At 40.9% G+C, this 22,657-nt stretch overlaps 1 protein-coding gene across 1 annotated transcript in view; it reads left to right on the top strand.

Annotated features, from left to right (window-relative positions):
- Positions 1-22,657, top strand: part of peds1a (plasmanylethanolamine desaturase 1a) — a 129,030-nt gene that overhangs the window by 14,051 nt on the left and 92,322 nt on the right. Inside the window, exon 2 of the mRNA XM_080186960.1 lies at positions 18,064-18,183. Coding sequence (XP_080043086.1) covers positions 18,064-18,183 — 120 coding nt within the window. The remainder of the gene's footprint in view (positions 1-18,063; positions 18,184-22,657) is intronic.

The following is a 22,657-nucleotide window of genomic DNA, read 5'->3' as shown; positions in this document are numbered from 1 at the left end:
AATTTTTGGAAAAACTATCTAGAAACTAGTGCTCTGCATTATATATCTATGTCTCACACTGGAAACATTTTAAAATACAGCAAGCAACATAAAAGGCAACCCAAAGTCGTTTATAAACATGCAGATAGTGAAATAGTTCAGTGAAGGATGTGCTGCCAGTAAAAGCAGTAGCGTAGAGGAATTCCAAAGGTTAAAAATAAAGGGAAGGCACGTGTAAGATTAGCAGTGCTCAAAATAGAAACATCATCTGCTCCAGATCAAATACGTCACAGGTTGCTGAGGGAAGTAAGGGTGGAGATAACAGAAGCTCTGGCCATAATCTTCCAATTCCCCTTGAATGTAACAGTGGCACTGAGGCCATACAGATTGTAAATATTACATTTCTGTTTTAAAAGGGGAGAAACTACGGGTCAGTCAACCTAACATAGAGCTCTGAGGGGGGAAAAAGTGAATTATCACTTGAGAAAGGTGGATTGAAATCAGCCAGCAGGGACTTGTTAAAGGCAATTTATGTTTGATTTACTTGATTGAGTTATTTGAAGAAGTAATGGCAAGGGTTGATAAAGATGGTGTACTTGATGTATGTATGGACTGCGACAGTAACATCATGCTTGTAAAGGCTATTTGGAAATGAACACTTCAAAAAAATAGAAAACAGCATCATGAAATTGACACTATCTTTACAAAGTGGACAGCAGAGAGTCAAGTTACTCATTTTGTGGTTTCTGGACAGACTGAGAGAGACATAATAATATACCTTTGTGATGTTACTTAAAATGCAAATGGATTTCACAGGTAGTAATTGACTACACCTTCCAATTTCAATGGAAAGGTTTTGACAGTACCTACTAGACCCACTAGCCCTATAAAAATTTGTATACGAAATAAAGTCATTCAATGCGTTAATCTTTGCTGGATGTTTGATAGGATATCAAACATCCTGCATTGTGTATCGATATCATTGGCCTTGACCAATCGTGTGGTCAATAGAGTACATTGATACTGTCATCACCTGACAAAAATGGGCTGGGGAGGATGCTATTAATCCACTAGGGAACCTAGCAAGGGAGTTTCAGATCAGCACCTCTGAGGGAAAGACCACCCAGCAAAAGTAAAGTACCCTGCCTCAAATAGACAGTCACTCAAGAAGTAAGAAGGGGCTAATTTGTTTTATTGGCCAAGATTATATTGCTTCACTGCAGAAGCATAATTACAATTTTGTCTGAAACAGCCAGAAATTTCCAACCTCCATTCGTCCTTGTAGAATCAAGAGAGACTCCTTCAGGCCTGCAATGTTTTCAACCACTATCTTAACAACAGTAAACAAGTGCCCTATCTCTTGTTACTCTATCACTAATCTAAGTATATGTTACATCTCTAGAAGTCACCTTTCCTTGTATCTGCATGTTTGAGTGTTTTCTTGTGTTTACGTTTCGGGTGTTGTGAAGATAAGTGTTTATCCTTTCTCTTGATCTAAACTTGCAAGAAAGTATATTCATATGTGTTCTTTAAAAGTCACATCACTCACAAGGGTCAAAATATTCCCTTCAAAAGCACGTCTTGTTGTGGTCAGGCAAAAGATGCAAAAAGGGGGAATATTATTCCACATCTTGTTATAGGTTGGAGGCTTGTGTCTGCAATTGGAAACATTAAGCAACGATTAAATTTGAAGCAGAAAGTTAAAAAAAGGGAAGACTTTCTCACATTTTCACTGTGCCATATATTTAAGATGGGCACTTTCAAATGCTGACTAGGACTAGATTAAAAACATTAAATATTAAGGATCTAAAAGCTGCAGTCATGCAGGTAGATATAAGTGTAAGACGCAAAGCAAGAAAGGCTGAAATCATCCAAATTCTAGCTAATCATTTTGACACTGAGGTTGAGACCGGGGAAGCAAACTTAGAACAAAAACAAGCAAAATAGCATTAACTAGAAATGGCAAATAACATTGAAGTTCCAAAGAGAAGAAAGTGGAGAACAAAAAAAGGGAAAGTAAATGCACAAATAGCAGAGAACAATGGGAATGAGAAAGGAAGAGAGAAATGCAGTGGGAAAGAGTAATCTGGCAGTTTGAATCGGTGAAGGAGAAGCTGAAATTGGATAATGCAAGTGCCGCTGGAGATTTTGCTTCGGATTCAGACTCTGAGTTAAGTTTTGATTTTCAGAAACACTTGCGGCTAGCGTTCGGATTTAAAGACGAAGAGGCTGAATCTCATTTCATTTCATTTTGAGAAAATTACTAAGAGATTAAAATGGCCAAGAGAGTCTTGGAGCCTACTCATGCAGGGTGAATTAGTTGAAAGGGCTCAAGAAGCTGATCCATGTTATCAGTGGAAAGCTCTCTGGAATGCAAACAGATGAAAACTGCCACTTTAAACTGATTCGACTTAGTACCAGAGGCATACTGCCAGAATGTCCCGGACCGACACTGAATTTGAAAGAGAGGATTTTGATCACAGGCTAAGGTCTCTAAAATAGACACCTCATTTGACCCATTTTATGAGAGCTTATGGGGTTGAATTCTATTGAAAGAAATGAAGAACAACTTCCCAGTTAATGTCAGATTTCCTATTGAAGGACACTGAGTGAGGGACACTGCTGTCATGGCAGATGATTGTGAGCTTGCACACACACACCTTTTTAATAAAGGAAAACATTTTGCTAATAGCTTCCGGGAAAGATGGGAAATTGGAGAATGTTGAAAGGGCAGAAGGTAAAGGAGAAATAAGCTCAAAAGAGAATGAGGTGGGAAAGACACACTGCTCACTGACTTTAGAAAGAAGCCAGGAAGGAACTTGCCTAAGTTGCCCCTTATGGCAAGCCCAGTTATGTGAAAACAGACTGGATTTGTTCAAGAGTCAACCATTAGAGGAGGGGAAACTCAGTGGTTAAATCAATGGTTGTGACCATGAAAATTGTGATTTCTGTTCAAATGCTAACTGTCACAGACCCGAAGTTTTGTCAAAGCTTTTTGTTTAAGGGGATAACGGGCCTCTAGCTTTCTAAGAAACCAGTACATGAGTGCAGTATCCTCCAAGGTACTGGCTGCTTGCAAACATTGCTTGTAGCATGAGAGAGACATTTTTGCCTGAAAGCAGAACGAATGCTAGCGAGTTGGTTAGGGACTTACCAGAGGTTCTTTTAATTAAGATAAACCTGCAAAATAAGAGAGTTACAGGGCTGCTAAATGTGATTCCAAGCTTTACTTGTGCAGGGTCTGGATCTTTTACTGGGTCATGACCTGGCTGGATGTAATTTGTTATCCCAGGACGTTCCACAACAGTCAGCAGAAACTACTGATACTGGAAAGACTAAAAAGCAAATTACTGCAGAGGCTCAAGGAGCTGAGGAAACTTGTGCAAGCATCCACCTGGTGCAGGTAAAGTCATGATGTGGAGATTAAGTCACCAGAATTTATATAGACCCAGAGAGGACCAGAAACAAGGGGAAAAATGCACCAGAAATGGGCTTGTCAAATAATGTCTTTTAAAATTTTAACTGGGGACAAGTAAAGTTTCCAGGGCAGGAAGCAGAAAGTGAGGAGCGTGTCTTGTGGAGTTGAAGTGCCACAAGTGAATGCAGCAGAGTCTGAACAAACAAATGGAGGTAGTAAAGTCATGGGGAACATAGGATGGTGCAAGGGAAAAAAGCCATGCAGAGATACAGGAAAGAAGAAGGGCGAAGAAAATTAAAAAAATCCCTTGTGGAAAGCACATGACTGAAAATGAAGTCAGTGGGGATTTTTGTACTGTGGACTGAAACAAACAGATTTTGCAGTTTCCAAATCTCAAGCTGCCTGGACTTTGCAATGTCAAGTGAAAACCCAGCAAAGAACAAAGTGCAGGAGGAAGCAGAGAGCCAAGGTTCACTTCATGTGTCAAAAATAGTTTAGCACCTAATGTTAACCCTGAAATCAAGATTACCACCTTCCATGAAGCTGAAATGTGTAACCTTATAGTCAAGGGTTAAAATCCTTTCAGGCTAAATTGCAAGGAAAGAAAGTCTACCCAGGGTGTAGTAACTAAAAGTAGCCTTATAAAAGCACCAGGAGCACCTCTTTCCTCATAGCAATAAACTTATCATGTATCTAAGAATGTCAGACTGATCATTAACATGGACTCGTGAAAATAACATCTTTTGGTAACGCTTAATGAAACTTAAAGGTGGAAAAGTCATGGAAGGCATCAAGATCCTTTTCATTTTCTGAGCCTTCCTAGCTACCAAAACATAACTAGCGACAGGAAAAAGTTTTTACTTTTCCCTAATCTTAAAGCTGATGTGTAACATAAATTGTGAATGAAAAGCAACATGTTACAAGTGAGCTGTAGAAGGTTTATGACTCTGACTTTGAGGAGTGCATGGGAGTGAATGTATATGAATGTTGTAACTGTGTCTGACACTATACAATATAATTTAAAATAATGAAATGTCAAGGGTATAATGCCCTAACTATGTTTGGGGTTATAAGTTTTCCACAAAAAGAAAAGGATGCGTGGATTCAAAGTAACAATAATCGATTTAATGCAAGGAAAAACATCTGTAAAGATTACAAAGGGAAATTAAAGCAGCAGTCTGTGCAAACACCCTTGTAACATCACCAACAAATCATTTAATCATCTCTTAAAGTAACCTACCCTTTTAAATATATAACAAAGGGCTTTTATCCTTTTTTGTGGGGAGATGTGACGGTTACATCATGGCCATTTGGCTGACTGAGAAATGGATACTTTACATTTTTTTAGAACAACATGGAATTGACAGTGTTGACAAAATTGACTTCAGAAAGTCAGATGACTCCATTAGTGCTTTCTGGACAATTCAAGTCAGATGATGAATACACACGTCTGGGAACTTACTTTAAAAGCAAATGGCTTTCTCAGGTGCTAATTGATGACTCTTCAACATTTCAGTGAAGGGCTTTAAAATGACATTAGCTGCTAGACCTGCTGGCCCCATGAAGGTGCAGTTTCAAATAAAGTAATTCAGTGAGTTAATCATAGTTGGAATATTGATAGGATATCAAACATTCCCCCATGTGTATCAATTACATTGGGTTCAACCAACTGTGTGGACAATGGATGCATTGATACTGCAATCACATGACTGAAACTGTCTGGAGAGGGTGCTGAGTCCTTAATAATTCACCAGTGAATCCAGCAAGGGAGTCTCGACCAGCATCTCGGAGGGAGAGACCATCTAGCAAAAGGAAGGAACACTGTCTTGAATGGATAGTCATCTCAGGCAGTAAAAAGGGGCTCATTTGTTTTACCAGCCAAGATTATAGTTCTTCACTGTAGGAGTTAGGCCACAATTTTGTTTGAAGCAGCAGAAAGCTCCACCCTCCATTTGTCTTTATGGCACCAAGGGAGAATTCTTCAGGCTTGCAACATTTTCAACCCCCATCTTGAAGATTGTCTGCCTTGATCTTTATGCACAAATTCAGCAGTGATTGAGACACATTACCAACAGGACCACAGTTGATTCTGTAAATTTATTCCTTCATTAGTGTGGGTTGTGACTTATCTGCAAGGTTTTCCATTTTGTTGATGATATCATTGTGAAGTGCAGGTATGAGGCTGGCTCCTTGCTTTATGGGCACTTTATATAAAATAAATTGTACACATTCTACCTATTTAACTGAAAGATCTTTCTATCTCAGCCACGTTTTTCATAAATCTGTACCCTGATGAGAGCTATATTTCACAACTGCTCGGAATACTTTGGGTAAGAGGTAAAGTCAAGTACATTTTGTGATCATTGCATGTGCTCAAAAAGCAAACATTGAGTTCTGACCTGTCATGAATCAGTTGAATGTGATCTACGAGGGCATCTCAACTTGAAATGCTGGTTTGTATACTTTTTGTTTTGAAATGGTGTGTGGAACCCCAGTGAGAATAACCAGCCCAGTTATTGTGTTAAATTACTAAAGACTATTCATTAAACTAAAGAGAAAACAAATCTACACGACAAGGTCTATAAACACTCTAAAACAATTAAATATATGAATTACTAAATGCACAGGTTATAAGGAAATTAACCCTTCTTCCAAAATGGATGTATATGTGATCCCTGAATTCTTTCTCATCCCCAAATTGAATAAATTGATAAGTCAAATGCAGCTTGCTGTATAAATCCAGTTGCTGTATAATACAATTAGATGATCGAGTCTGGGAAATGTCTTTTCCTGGTCCAGTAAAGATACTTAAATTGTCTTTTTTGAAGGTTCCTGCACTCTCTCGGCTCTAAGATCTCTTGGATGTTAATCACAGGACTACAGAATCCCTGTAGTGCCGAATGAGGCTATCTGGCCCATCGAGTTTGCACCAGCTCTCTGACAGAGCATTGCACCCAGGCCCTCCCTATCCCCATCGTCCTATTTACCATTGGTTCACCTGAATCTGTCTGCTGACCTCGTTTCTGGGAAAGGTCGCTTCTCATCACCCCCTTTGAATGCTGGCTACTGGTGTTGCTAGGCAGGTCTTTTACTTGTCACTGGGCAGATCATATCCTATCATTCCTTGTTAAATTCTTGTTCCTGCTGTTACCAGGCAGATGCACGACAGACCTCATTCTTCAGCATTTAATTAATCATAAAGCGAGCAGAGTAACATTTCCTGAGTCTGTCTGATGAATTGGAATCACTCCCAGGTAAAATTGCTCTTGCAAAAAAAAAATTGAGAATAATACCGCTTGTAATAGAGTACAATGTATCAATAAATCTTTAAAGACTACATATAGGTGGGCCATTCAACCCTCTAATATTTTACAGTGTCTAGTGGCAGTGTCTAAATTGCCACTAGATGCAGGCTGATGAATCCCCTCAGGAGATGGTGCAGTAACTTGCAATTATATGTTGCCTTTATGTAGAAAATAGTTCACCACAGGAATCGTAGGCGTGTGGGGGGAAATAAAAGAGGAGAGTTTAGAAAAGTTAGGTTTTAAGGATCTTAAAGGAGATGAGATTAGGAGCAAGGCAGAGAGGGTTGAGGAAGCAATTGCTGAGTGTGGAACCTCAGTGACTAAAACGAACTTTACCGTGCATTTAACCATGCTTTTTTTGACTTGAAAATATCTGATGCTGAGAATGTATCATTCCCTGGTATTAACACATTAATAGTTGTGTCATTTGAAGGATGGAATCTATTATCCCGCTTAGATTAGAGGACAGTAGATTCCATCGGGGAGGTGATGGCCCAGTGGTATTACTGCTAGACTATTAATCCAGAGACTCAGCTAATGTTCTGGGGACCCAGGTTCGGATACCACCATAGCAGATGATGGACTTTGAATTCAATAAAAAATATCTGGAATTATGAATCTACTGATGACCATGAAACCATTGTCAATTGTTGGAAAAAACCCATCTGGTTCACTAATGTCCTTTAGGGAAGGAAAGCTGCCATCTTTACCCGGTCTGGCCTACATGTGACTCCAGAGCCACAGCAATGTGGTTGACTTTCAGCTGCCTTTGGGCAACTAAGGATGGGCAATAAATGCTGGCCAGCCAGCGATGCCCATGTCCCACAAATGAAAAACTGTAACAACTGTTTCTTATGAAAATTAGCTGGACAAATAATCTCTTTCAGTCAACTCCTCCAAGATGTTGTCAGTAGTCTAATCTACCCATATTTAATTGAGAAACTTGTGGAAAATTGATGTATTCTAAACAAGATGTTGAAGTCTAAGTAAAAAACATTTTTCCAAAATAACTTATTACTCATTTTAAGAGAAAGCATGCAATGCCTGAATTGTTATGTTATGTTTGTAGCTGCAATATGTAACTTGCTGGCTTGTTCTGCATTCAATGCACCTTTGCTCTGAGTTCATTGTGTTGGCTAATGTAATTCCTGAGTATTGTGATACTTTGACCTAGAATTATACTCCCAGGCTGGGAGCACAAGAGCGAGAACACTTCCCAGTTCCACAAACCTGATCTAGAAGAAAGTGCTGAGAAGGTTGGATTTCTCTTCTGGGGTAATAGGGTCCCCTGGGAGTCGGGTGACTCCAGAATGAGTGCAGAGTATGCCAGGTAAAGAGGTAGGCTGGACTAAAAGCCTGCCTTGATTTACTAGCATTGTATGGATTTTTTAAAAGAATAAACAACCCTCCAGCCCTTACTTCTCACACCGCCTGACACTCCCATGCAAACTTGCATCATCTCTTGCCCACACCCATCCGCATAGCTTCACATACTCTCCACGTTAACCTATGTCCTTCTGCCCATCACCGTAGCTCTCAATGCAAACCTATAGCCCCTATGACAACTTAGCACCAACTTATGCAAACCCATGCCAACACCATTTGCCCGTACGCCTATTATGCCAACTCGTTCAATAACCAGTATGAACAGACGGCAGGACCCATGCTGAGATTAACTAAAATAAACTTCCAAGTGTCAATTGAAGACTGTATTTTTCTTTAGACACTCATTCATAAAATTCCAATTTACTACATTTACATTCCTTCACCTATATTGTCCCATAGAACAAAAAGTAGTTCATTTACTTGTATTATCCCTTTTAAAAACAAACATTGGAATTCATTGTCCCACTTCGAAGAGTTCATTTTTCACTTGGAGCTGTTTTTCAAACTGAAATGGCAGACACTCCATTGTGATAATGGAAAGCTGTACGGCCCTCAGGCTTATGTCAATTGATAGAGTGATGTAGCAAGCAATCTTTTTTTTTAACATTCCCTCCAGTTTTTTTCAAAGAGTTGAAGAACAGAAGTTTTAAATGATGTGACAGCTTGAGAGCTGATTGTTCATCTTGACACTGTTGATGAGCTGCTTTTGACATCCTGGCACTTGTTTTTGACACTTCCAGCGGGCTTTACAGTTCCAATGTGTTTATGTACATTCATGCCTACTTTTAGAATCTCACAGGACACCTGACTTTTCTCAAAGGGCACTTAACCTTGCCCAAAATGTCCCCAGACCATATCCATTAGGAATACCTTACATCTCCAAAAGAGTACCCTTGCTATCCACACACATCCACAAAATTCAGACCTGTTCATACCAGGTCTATTTGGCACACGTCAGTTTTCAGAAACACTGACATTCATCAGAGGAGGGAATTGAACGCTGGTCATTGGCGCTGTGAGGCAGCAGTCTTAACCACTGTGTTGCCCATATCTCAGCTGGGATTCTTCAATCTGACTGGTTAAGGAGACACACAGTGTCCAGAGGGATCCCAGAACCCTCAATGAGGCACTGCGCTGTTTGCACTCTCCAATTACTGCACACTGCCACATAGAAATTATATGAAAAGTGAACAATGACTGCAAAATTCAGATCCTAATGAGTGAGGTCACCAAATAGCCTGAACAATGCTGCTCACACCATATAAGAACATAAGAACATAAGAAATAGGAGCAGGAGTAGGCCATCTAGCCCTTCGAGCCTGCCCCGCCATTCAATAAGATCATGGCTGATCTGTCGCTGCTCAGTTCCACTTGCCCGCTTTCTCCCCATAACCCTTAATCCCCTCTCTTATCAAAAACCCATCAACCCGCGTCTTAAAAATATTTAGCGAGGCATCCTCCACCACCTCAACGGGCAGAGAATTCCAGAGATTCACCACCCTTTGAGTGAAGAAGTTCCTCCTCAACTCCGTTCTAAACCGCCCCCCTTTTATCTTGAGGCTGTGCCCCCTAGTCCTACTGTCTTTTTTGAGCGGGAAGAGTCTCTCCACCTCTATCCTATCCATCCCATTCATCATCTTATACGTCTCAATGAGATCTCCCCTCATTATAACAGAAGTAGTTCAGTAGTTGAAGTCAGACAACTTGCCACACTAACCTGCTCAAATTATTATGGAAAATGATACAACAGAGCAACCACCTAACCCTTAAATGTAGCCAGGATTGACTGAAAAGCCTAGATTTTCACAATGACAAGAAAACTTCCCATTATTGCGAGAGGCCCAATTTCAGAAATTCCAACCCCTATCACATGGCACCTAACGTTTTTCTGGCGGGGAGGGGAGGTGTGGGGGGGGGGCTGGAACGAGCCTAGGTAAGAACTTGTGTGTGCATGCTTTGCAGAGGCAGCTTCTAATAGAAATCAGCAGCTACCTCAACTCAAGTAGGATTTTAGTGTCAGGATCATATACGTTCTCAGGGCAATTATATGGCAGTGTACAATAATTGGAGAGTGCAAACAGCACAGTGTCCCACTGGGTGTTGTGGGCCCGGCCAATGATCAGTAGCTGGTAATGTGGGGCCACCGCGCTGCGCCGAACTCTGCTCTGACAGATCGCACATGCGCAGTGGCCTGCTCAGCACAATGCTGCCGGCCTCTCCAGCAGAAATAGGCCCCGCCCGCTGATCTTTCAGAGTGAATCTCACTAGGGCATTCTGCAGTGCTCAGAGTGTGGGAGATTCAATCTGAAAATCCCGCTTAAAAAACCAATGGGATTTACTCCCATTTTCCCACACATTGAGGACTTTGAATTTATTTGGGAGAATCCCGGCCGCTATCTGCCTCGTCACTTCCTCAAAAAAATTTCAATCAAGTTAGTTAAACATGTCGTTCCCTTAATAAATCCAAGCCCTCTTAGATTAATTTGTGATTTTTACACTGTTAAAATATTTTTGAATAATTTACCTACCACTGGCTGTGCTGACTGGCTTATATTTACTTGGTTTAATCTTTCTTCCCTTTTGTAAACAATGGTACAACATTAGCAGTCCTCTGGCTTGGGTTCATGGTCACACGATCTGTAGTTTTCACTTCCTGTCAGGTAGCAGGATGAGGGTGAAGTGGGATTTGAGAAGGGATTATACGGCAGGAACATAACCATTATCCTGAATGCCTAGGCAATGTCCCTCGTCACGGCCAGCATGGTGATATAAAGCACTGCTTCCCGCAAATGGTTCAGGAGATATAGGCCTGTCTGACCTCTGTCAAATCTTAGCTGCTTACTGTGGTTGCAACTGGTCTCATTCTGCAAGAGGGAAGTAGGAATGTCAGTGAATGTGTTTGTGTAATGTGACTGCCACAGCTGAATAGCTGGAGGTATGTAGACGCTGCAGGTGAGATGCTTATGAGGCTGGCAATATTGGTTATTGGGTGAGGTAGAGTACCCGAATGTTAGACATGAGTCTTGATTCGGATAGGATAGGATTATGGTGCACTGAGCAGCATGGCAGGTTGGTGTTGTGGTGGATTGATGTCATTTGAAGGTACGTTAGTTGATCTTGGCCACTCGTGAGGTCATAGAACTTTTTTCAACAATGTAGCCAGTTCCTTAGAGTAAGGCTCCAGGTATTGAACTTCCTGCTCACCTGCTCTCATTTCCTTTACAGGACATGCCTTGAGGGCCCCCAGGCGTCCCTTGGAAACAGTCTGTTTCCTCTTTTTGTCCTCTAAGGCCTTCAACGCACATCCTTGAAATTGGGAGTCCTTGCTCTATTCTGTAGCTCCATTACCAATGCTCTCTCTTCCACCAAACCTTCCTGATATGGTTCTGGCAGCTGCTGTAGCCTGAGTGCATTGGGACCAGCTGTCTTTAAGAATTGCAGGCTAACTGTATATTATGTTAGTCACACACAGCTGGACTTCCTTCTAAGTGTGGAGCTGACTGGACTGCATTTTCTAACCAAGTTGATGAATAGGCAGCATAAGGTGTGGGTTGACTGTCTTGGAGGAATCTAGCACGGGATAATCACACACTGATCCCCATACGCCATACTAGTATAATTTAACTTTTTTCCGCTATGGAGTGTAAACCAGATACAATATTTTATTTGACATTAAATCAAATACAGAAGCAAAAATAAAGGCAGTGGAAGAGAGAGGTAAAAGTAAAAACATATTCTCAAATCGCTGTAATGAAATTCTGAAGAAATGAGACTCTACACTTGTCACATAATAAATTCTTAGTGCCATAACAATTATTTGGCAGCAATTAAGTCTTGATATGCTGTTAAAAATCACTTGCTCCTGAATGGGCAAGTCTTAACTGTTTTTTAAATGACTACCTAGTGTGTGAGTTAAAATTTAAGCCGTTGCACGCTTGTGAATGTTGAGTGATAAGAAACTAGAGTAGTGAAGGTTGTGGAGGTACAGGGGACTTTGGATAGCAAGTTTGCTGCGATTAACTGTAGATGTACATGGGGTTTAATGGGATTGAGGGTTATAGATAGGCCTGGTAGGTAGGGATATGATAGGCGCAACTTGTGGGCCGAAGGGCCTGTTTGTGCTGTAGTTTTCGATGTTCTATGTGTGGCACTGGAATTTGCTGTCTGTGTGCTGATGGCCTCGCTGTTATTAGAATCATAGAGTCATAGAAGTTTACAGCATGAAACAAGCTCTCCGGCCCAATTTGTTGATGCCACCCGGTTTTTGCCACTATGCTAGTTCCAATTGCCCACATTTGGCCCACATCCCTCTATATCCATCTTACCCATGTAACTGTCTAAATGTTTTCTAAAAGACAACATTTTACCTGTCTCTACTACTGACTCTGGCAGCTCGTTGTCGGCACAAAATCCATGCCAATAAGTGCATGGCCTTTTGGGGAGATCAGCTTCCATGATCTCACGTGTAGGTGGTACATCAAACCATGTCAAATCCATACAGAAAATCAAAGTTTCTTGGATTTGCTTTTCTTGCTACATTGTGAGATGCTATAAAAATTGGGCACCAGATCTCCTCCTTTTCTCTCATTAATATTTCATGCAGGCACTGGTCCCAGCTGGCTCACGAGGTGAGGGTTGATTCACAATTGGCTGTGAACGTAAATGGATGATGAGTCCACAGAAGAGAAAGGTGTTTGTAGTTGCATCATATTTTCCAAGGCAGATATGGGGAAGGTTTATTCTTTGTGTAGATAACAGGGGATATGAGAATATAATAGCATTGGTGACAATATTCATAATCATTGTAACCTGATGAATGTTGTTTTGTTATAGCATCATTTTTTCAAATTACTGTTAAATAATATATACATTGCAAGTAATAAACTCATAATGGGTGTTGTAACTCTGTACCGTATTTTCTGTAAAATATTTTCTTATTGCACTGTCCAAAGCTTTTCGTATTCTGCATAAATTTACCCAATCTGTCAGTCAGCAAGTGGATACTAATTTCTTGTCAATTTCTGTTGGTTGTGTGCAGTGCTATGATTCGAAGGAATTAACAACTCAAGTCGAGCCTTCTGGCAAATGTCAGTCAGCCTTTTATGATATCACTGGGACCTGACACAGCACATGCCCAAAAAGATCCTGCCAGCTTTGAGTGGGTGTCTTTGCCAGCCACCCTGTGCAGTAGATGAAAATTATACCCTGGAGGATGTGGGGTGGCCAACGGAACTAGTGGTTTTTAACCAGTTTTAGGAGGTATGGCAGAAACTTGTAAGAAAATGGAGTTGCACAGAAAGAACCTCTTAAATTAATAAATTGGCACAGGAACCTTGATTTGACCTATTTGGATACGAGTAGTTAGTAATCTGTATTAATTGAACCATGATGTGGAGTTGCCGGCATTGGACTGGGGTGAACACAGTAAGAAGTCTCACACCACCAGGTTAAAGTCCAACAAGTTTATTTTGACTATAAACCCTTTTGGAGTTTGCCCCTTCGTCAGGTGAGTGGCCCACCCCGAAAGCTTGTGGGTTTACTATCAAATAAACTTGTTGGACTTTAAGCTGGTGTTGTGAGACTTCTTACTTAATTGAATCATACCATGATTTGGTGTAGAATAGGTGCAGCTGGAGGAGAGAAAATTCCATTATGAAGGCAGCAGTGGTTAGCACCGCTGCCTCACAGCAGCAGGGACCCAGGTTCAATTCTGGCCTCGGGTGACTGTCTGCCTGTGTGGAGTTTGCATGTTCTCCCCTTGTCTGCATGGGCTCCTTCCGGGTGTTCTGTTTTCCTCCCACAGTCCAGAGATGTGCGGGTTAGATTGATTAGCTATATTTAATTGCTCCTTAGTGTCAGGGAGATTAGCAGGGTAAATATGTAGGGTTACAGTGATAGGGCCTGGGAGCAGGTTCGATGGGCTGGATGGCCTCTTTTTGCACTGTAGAGATTCGATGATTCTCTGGGCAACTTGCATTGGAGCCTTGTTCCTCACTGGAGCCCACTAATAGCTGTGGATGTTAATATCCCAGTATTTTGTAGTATTTAATTTTTTCTGAAATTCAGATAAGTATTTAAAAATGCCCTTACCTGTGATCCAGATCTTCCTGTTGTAAAGTTGAAGTTTTGCAGATATCTTGCTTCATATTTCTAATTTGGCTGATATACCTAATACTTGAAAGTGAAGAGGTATATTTGTCGAAAGTTGTGTTTTGATTGCAACCTAAAACCCTACAAGGATTTGCGTGTAACATCTTTTTAAAATTAGTTTTTTTTTCCTGGAGCTGCAAGCAATTTGGCGTTTATTTCTCTGGAGTTTGAGAACTATTTGTAAGGATTGTATATATCCAATTCTACCTTGTGGCATTATGGGATCCATCAAAACAGTTCGCTATATAGGAAAAGTAACAAGAGGCAGAAAAAATGCATTTTGCCAACTGCTTTCCAGTTAATTTAGGAGTTTATTTTTTATCCGTTCATGGGATGTGGACGTCACTGTCTGGGCCAGCATTTATTGCCCATCCCTCAAGACATTTAAGTGTCAACCACGTTGCTGTGGGTTTGGAGTCACAACTAGGCTGGATCAGGTAAGGGCAACAGATTTCCTTCCCTCAAGGACATTTGTGAACCAGATGGGTTGTTATGACAATCGACAGTGGTTTCATGGTCAGCATTAGAATCTTAATTCCAGATCTGTATTAATTTATTATGTTACCACCACCTTACCAAGGTGGGATTTGAACCCAGCTCCCCAGAACATTACCCTGGGTCTCTGGATTGCTAGCCCAGCAACAATACCGCAACAATACCACAACATCACTGCCTTCTGCGATTAGCATTGTTTCTTTGACCAGTGTTACATTTGAGAGGTATATAAGATAATATTTTTGGACTTGAAGTTCTAGTAACTGAAGGTCATTCACTTATTCAGCATTATGCCCGGCAGTAAGCCTGGGTTATTTGACGTCAGAGGATGGTATAGACTGCTTTACTGAGAAAAATATGTAATTATATTTGGAGACAATAACAACAGCCTGTTGGTTTAAAACGACTGGACTGTGAGTCACCCAAGTACCTGAAAGGTGTTGCTAGTATTGAGCCATAAACATTTCTCCTGAAACTGCCCACTTACTTCTGAGATGAAAAGGAGTTGGCATCAAGGATAGGTAATGAACCTTTCAATCTGGATGAAAGGTTAATGTGTTCCATGTTGTCATGGGGAAGAGGGCATAATGGAACTGTATTCCTTGCCTCTGCGTCGAATATCACCAGAATGCAAGAGTTTTTTGAGGAAGAGGGCAGAGGAAGCCATTTTGAGATCCGGCTACAGTTTCTCCCAAATCAATGAATATCACAAGTGGTCATCCGAGCGCTGCTGCCTCACAACGGCAGGGACCCAGGTTCAATTCCGGCCTTGGGTGACTGTCTGTCTGTGTGGAGTTTGCACAGAAAATATGCTACTTGGTGTTGTGAACTACCGCAGCTGGAGATGGGAGGAAGACAATCTCAAAGACAAAGAGATGCATTCTGCAGCACCCCGAAGGATTCCAGGAGGTTTGTCCTGGCTTGGACAGGGGGAAAAGGTTTTACTGCTAGTGGAAGATTTAAGAAACTCTCCGAAAACTGAGGAGAGCCTGGAATTGGTCGCTTAAAATTACCACGTGGCAAAATAGGGACATGGAAACCCACAAAGCTGGGAGCAACCGTGCACTGCTTGATATGAGGACTATAATTCTATGAGGTGTGAGATGTATGATAAGTATAAAAGGACGGTGTTCTCTGTAGCTTAAAATATACAAGAAGTAAATTGCACTTAATAGTATTTTTAATCAGTTATTACAGTAAAAGTTTCAAAATTTGAAGTCTTGCTGTGTCATTCCTTCAGCTATTAACTGTAAGTTACTGTTACAGTCTCCATAAAGACTGATAACTTTTAAAAAGAGATACAAAGTTAAAACATTGTACATTGCTTACTGAGTGATCTGATTCTTTGTAAATTTATAGTTTATCAGCAGGTGTAGCATTCTTGGTGAAGCTGTGACATACACAACCGTGACCCCATGAATAAGATTAAATAAATTTAATATATGCCAAATATTTCATAAAGAGTGAAGAAAGTGCTTAATCATTTATATATTAATAAAACTATCATGGACTTCAAATGGTAAAAACAAAAGTAATATTTACACCTTGGACGCGGAGGGAGTGCACGGCTCTCACAGTCAATGTTGTATGCGATCAGCATGCACCTCACTTCACTTTTCCTTGTTTTATGAGTGTATTACTTCAGTCATGCCGGTAGCTAAAAAGCTACATGGACATAAATCAGCAGAATGTGGCAACTCTGAATGTGGGCAACGGTCAACAAAATGTCTCGTGTGCTGCACTGGGAACCCAGGTGGGCCACATGTGGCTCCCGAGTCGCCGGTTGTCCACCGCTGCTGTACATCCTTAAGCAATGTTTTATCTACACAGCATTTGAGTTAACTTCTGTATAATTTCTAATGGTTTTGCGCTCATTCTGTGTCGGCAGTTCAGAGTACTAAGAAACTGAAAAAGCATGATAACGCTGAAGTTTGAAGAACCCAGTTAATTGATCGCAAAGCTTAACTGGGCCAGGTCTGGTTCAGTAGCTGTAAATGATAAATGCCTTGTATTTTATTCTAATCCGAAGCAGTCTAACCTGGTTTGTCAGTGACTTTGCTTTGCATTTCTTTTTGAGCCTGTCTACATCAGTGCATTTGCATCTATGATTCATGGTGGCTCCAGCAGGAGGCATTGAGTGCTGTCAAGACAATCCATTGTGGAAAAAAATGGTCAATTAGTTAACCTGGGCCATCGTCTCGACATTCCTTTTGCCTGAAAGAAGTGGTGTTGGTGGAGGTGTGGAACCAATATGATGCCCTGCTTCTCAATCAGGGGCTGTGCACAACAAAGCATGAGGCAAGGGCGAAAGTACATTTTTTTTTTAAAGTAAAATAAATCTGACTATCTGCAGTATGCCTGCTGCGTTCAAACCTACTCCATACAAAAAGACTTGTTTGGAACCATGAAAAGGGGGTTGGGGTTGGTAGGGGGGAATCCATTGTATTCAACCAGCCCACTCTTTAACAGCTAGAATCGGCAATAAAAGAATGTTTTTTTGCCTCTGCCTTAACTCAAAAAGATTCTGCAAAATAAAATCTACTGTTTCTGTACTGACGGGAAGAACAGTAAAGCTGGTAAAACGAGATGGAAATGGGGTCTCGCTTCTGTGCTGCTTCTTTTGATCTGTAAACCTTCTATTTAAAAATAAACTTGTGAACTTGGGGAGAAGGTTCGCTCTGTTATGCGTGACAACAGTTGGTTCAGAAACTGCAGGGATAACACAATTTTGTATTTCGTTTCTTCAAATATTTAGATTGCTTAAAAAGGAAAATATTTCCAAGTTAATCAGTATGATAAAGAAAAAAAAGTCAGCAATGGTCAAATCATCATTTAAAGCCAAACATCTGATGTAAAAAGAAACTCGTAATGAAGGAAACTGCTATAATTGAATGAAGCCAGTATGTGACTGGCTTGACAGGTTTTAGAATCATAGACGCCCTACAGTGCAGAAAAGGCCATTCGGTGAATTGATTCTGCACTGACTCTCTGATAGAGTGTCCTTCCCAGGCCATTTCCCCCACCCTATCCTCGTAACTCTGTGCAGTTACCATGGCTAATCCAGCTAACCTGCACATCTTTAGACACAAAGGGGCAATTTAGCATGGCCAGTCCACCTAGGCTGCACATCTTTGGACTGTGGGAGGAAACCCACACAGACAAGGGGAGAATGTGCAAACTCCACTCAAGGGCAGAATTGAAACCAAGGCTCTGGCACTGTGAGTCAGCAATGCTAGGCACTGTGCCATCGTGCTGTCCAAAATGTTAACATATTGTTTTATCTGTCATAATGTCCAATAATAATGTCTTTTTTCTCCCTTTTGTTCTCAGGTAAACGGTTACAAGAATGGATCTGCGTCATCTTATGTGTATGTTTGGTGACAATCAACTTCTTTTTCCTGATGCTCCATTTTTCCATGGATCACATTTTCAAATTAATAATAGCCATTTGTAAGTATTGCGCACACCACACTGGCGCCACATTGCAAGCTAATCGTTTGAAAGGAGTGCTGAATTGTGTAAGGCAGTGTGAATGTGTGCTGGGTGTGAACAGGTTAAGAGTAGGGTTGTAGTTGCAGTTCTTGTGTAAGACTGCAGCTCCGCAGATAGACGTCCTGTTTCCTTTTCCCCTCTGTAAATGTGAATCTTCAGCTACTTCCTCTGCCACTTGATTGTTTTCTGCTGTATAAATTGCACCGAGGGCTGCACCATGTTGTGTAATGGTAGCATTACTAGTGTTTCAAATTGGTGTTTGTGTTTTATCTCCAGAAGGGCTTTCTGCAGAATTATGATCATCACTTTTCTCTGGTAACGTGTACTTTGACTGTAACCAATTACTGTAGAGATTGTTGGTTTCAACATACTTAAGTGCTGGTTGTCTTTTGTACACAGTGGCCCTAGTTGGATAAAATGGCTACCTTCTTATTATCCCAGATGCCTGTCATTGGATTATAACTACGAAAACAGAACAACCATTTAGCCTATTCAACTCAGTCTTCCGGCCTTCTCGTTTTGACATCCGGTCAGACGATTTATCAGTATTCTCCAGCTACAGATCTACGTATCTCTGCTTTTCAGTGCATCAGGAAGTGCTGTAGTTCCTCCTGGTCCGCTGCGCTAAAAGCATGATTCCACAATTCTGTTTATGCCACTACAACCACCTGGAGCAGGACCTTGAAGAAACCAACCTGAGTTTACACAGGGAAATGTTAAATGCTTGCGTTTTAGCAGTGAAGGAAAAGAATACATGAAGAGTTTAAAAAAAAAGTCTTTCAAAGCTCTATAAATTCTCCTTATTTATTCTTTACCATTCTGTGACAGTTTTTATTATGAAGTCTCTTCACTTGTTCAGTTTCTTTCAAAACGCTGATTGGCAGCAGTGTTGTCATTAATTAATTTCAAGCCATTTTTTATATTGGCGTTTATTTTGTTTTGATCACAGCAGAGTGGTAACAATCAGACAGCCCCTAGTGTTAGTATCTCTTGCACAGAAACAGAAAACTCAGCAGGCAGGTCTGGCAAGAATCTCTTGTCCTGATATCAAAATAGTAGAGCATTAAAAATGTACAGTAATGATCTTGGGAAAAGGGAGACAGTTTTAGGGGTATGCCACAGAATGGTGATGGATGGGCACACCCTCCTATAATCTGAATTTATCAAATGCCAATATGAGAAGTGTCTGTAACGTGAGAGGGCACCTTCTCCACTGTCCTCCTTTAATTAGCATTAGTAGTGAAATGCTCCTGTTTAAAGTCTGGATACTGGATGTTATTCAGAATTTCAGTCAGCATACTGATTGATTTACCTGCTTGAACTGGCCCAGAATAGACATTTTTTACCTTGACTGGAAAAAAGAAATGAATTATGCGTAGCTTTCTACAATTAGAAAGAAATACTTCCTGTTCTGTCATAACTATCTAATATACAGTGGAATTCCCTTACCCCCACTCCACGGCAGGCTTTCCAGCAGCTGCCAGTGGGATTTTCCAGTCCTGCCAAAGTTGATGGCCATTTGCCAGTCATGCCACTGGGATACTGGCCATAGGATGGCGGGATTGGAAGATCCTGCCAGTGGGAAGGGTGGTAAAATCCCAGCCTGAGTCCAAAATGTGGCCTCAGATGTACAATAAACAGAAAAATTTGTGTGCGGTGTTTGTGCAGTTGGGATGGATGCTCCATTTAATATTTTACTTGCTTGTTGGGCTGGGTTACTGAAATTTCATGTTTAGTTATTTGATGAAGTGGGGAGCAAATTAATATGAAGTTCTGCAGTGTCCCAGTAAAGAAATGTCTCTTAAATGCTGACGACTATGCATACTGCAAGTTTGTTTTGGGTTGTTTGTGTTCTGTTTTGCTGCAGCAGTTATCCCCTTTGAGAATCTATCTTTGGCACATGCAGGGCAATCTCTCGTGCATTCTCTCATTTCCCAGCTCACCCGCCCCAGTGTGTGTAAAATTTGATTTTAGATTTCCTTTCCTGCCCCAGTTATCTTCATCCATGGGGACAGTTGGTTGGGGAACGAACACCAGACCTTTTCCCACCTCAGTGCATTGCCAGAATCCAGTCATTGCATGAGAATTTTTTTTGTAGATAGTTAAAATGAAGTTATTGGGCAGGATTTTGGAATGGCTCCTCCCACAGAATGTGAATACGCTGGACACTGAAATCCACCTTAAAATATCATTTTAAAAACAGTCTTAAAACTGCATGGCACAAAATATGATCACATTCATGATGTAAATGGTATTCTGTCTCCCAAGGTGCTTGTGAGCTAAATGTTTTCTACTTGTGCACTATATATTGTATTCCAGAAGGTTTCACTGCATTAACCTTATTCTCATGTGCTATATCCTCATAGGTACTGGCCTCATACAGGTGCTAGCCTGGATAAACTAAACTAAGTGACTAAAAAATAAATTGGTTATTTTATAATTAAACTGTTATTTCTGAAACTGAATTTTATTAAAACGTGTGTGGATAAAGTTTAACTCTTTTTAGCTGATGCTTTATTTAAAATAAATGTCGCCGTTCCGTTTAGTGCCACAAAGACTTTCCTCGGTTTCCTTTCACAACCCTAAGTCCCAGGAAGAAACCGATTCCCTCCTCTTATTGACCATGATTTCCTCACAACCTCCAGCTCCTCCCTAGTCTCTCCCAGGCCTCCCTATGGAGCACAGCCAGCCAGCAGCAGTTCTTCCTTGATCTGTTCTCTAGCCCTGAAATAAAATTGCTTTTGGAATGAGCTGCCATTGCGCACATTTCTCGAGGACTCAGTGAGGAGTCTATTCTCACAGAAAGAGCAAAATGATTAAAGCGTTTATATAAAAAAAAATCCCCTACTGAATCAAATACAGATGGCAGAAATGGAATATCCTTCAGGACAGTTACACATGTGAAAACACATGAGATAGTCAACTCATGACCAGTCCTACATGTAAATACGTTTTTGTATTCAGCACTGCCTGCGGGATGTCTATTCTCTTGCGGACTGGGAAATTGCACTGCGACAGGGGAAAGGCCAGTCGCAGTAACAGAGTGGGGGTGGGGGCGGTGGGATGTCACAGTCATGTGAACAGCCTTTAAGATGTGAAGCAATGGCTCTCCTTATTAGGAAATTTGCAAAATGCCAGGCTACAGGTTATAAATGAGTAATGTGAAATGAAAATAGTTTAAACCTAGAAACGTGAAAAAAAATAAATTAACTGTAATTAAACCGAACGACCGTTTTTAACCCTACCACCTTGTTGGCAAAAAGAAATCACTGGGGAGGCCTGATGAGACACGCAGATCCTGACAATGTGATTTTTATCCAGGCTTTTGAACCAATGCTCAATGCTTATAGCCAGCAGTGTCCTTTCTGTTTTTACATTCAAGATTTGGATCTGATTATGACATCAGGTTCTGACTGCAATTTTAACTGAGTGACTTTCCCATCACACTGTAGAAAATTGGGATCCACCAGAGAGGCGAAGAGGCCCCAAACAGTTACATTTTTAAAAAATATTCCTTTATTGGTCCAACAAGCCTTGCATCAGGGGTGCCACGCTGTGCGTTCTTTCGCAGTGTTCTGCTGTGAGGTTTTGTGTTTTTCTGAGTCATAAAACATAGTTTAGTGGATTCAACCCTACAGCGAGTTGAATTCAAATTGGGCAAAATCATAGAAACTTGTAAAATTCTAACAAGATTAGACAGGATAGTTTCAGAAAGAATGTTCTCGATGGTGGGGGAATCCCACAAGGGGTCATAGTTTGAGGATAAGGGGCAAACCTTTAAGAACTGAGGTGAGGAAAAATTTCTTCATCCAGAGGGTGATGGATGTGTGGAATTCAGTACCAGAGAAAGCAATTGAAACCAAAATGTTGTGTGATTTCAAGAAAAAATTAGCTATAGCTCTTGTGGGTAAAGGGATCAAGGGATATGGGGGAGGGGGAGGCAGATTCAGGATATTGAATTTGCTATCAGCCATGATAATGAATGGTGGAGCCGGTTCGAAGAGCTGTATGGTCTATTCCTATTTCTTCTAGTTCTGTGTCAGAGACACAGTCGTTAACAGGTGTCAGCAATGGGGAAAGGTCGATCATTTCTCTCTGCCTTGAATTGTATCCTGGAAGCCAATGGTGGAGTGTTGAAATCAACCCAGTTTCCCACTGCTGTTTTGTTCTTTCATCCTTGAAGTTATCGGAGAGCTTTTCAGATTTCAGTGGGAACTCTTCTTTCAAGCAATTAAATGCACTAAAATTGGAGAAGGGTATCAGAACGGAAACATGCTTAATTTCTAATGAAAGACAAATGAGTAAGCTTCATAGATTACTCTCCACCTTAAGCGTTCTTAGCCTTCTTTCAGTAGCAGGAACCAGCCTCCCTCCAATCATTGACACAAGTTCTGCTCCTCTGTCAACACCTTGCCATTTCTTTTCCCCTTGG

This window comes from Carcharhinus amblyrhynchos, chromosome 4 (genome assembly GCF_965287045.1).
Source record: "Carcharhinus amblyrhynchos chromosome 4, sCarAmb.v2.hapA, whole genome shotgun sequence".
In the NCBI taxonomy this organism is placed as follows: domain Eukaryota; kingdom Metazoa; phylum Chordata; class Chondrichthyes; order Carcharhiniformes; family Carcharhinidae; genus Carcharhinus; species Carcharhinus amblyrhynchos.
Note: the sequence above shows the minus strand (reverse complement) of the source record. Positions and strands in the feature narration are given on the sequence as shown.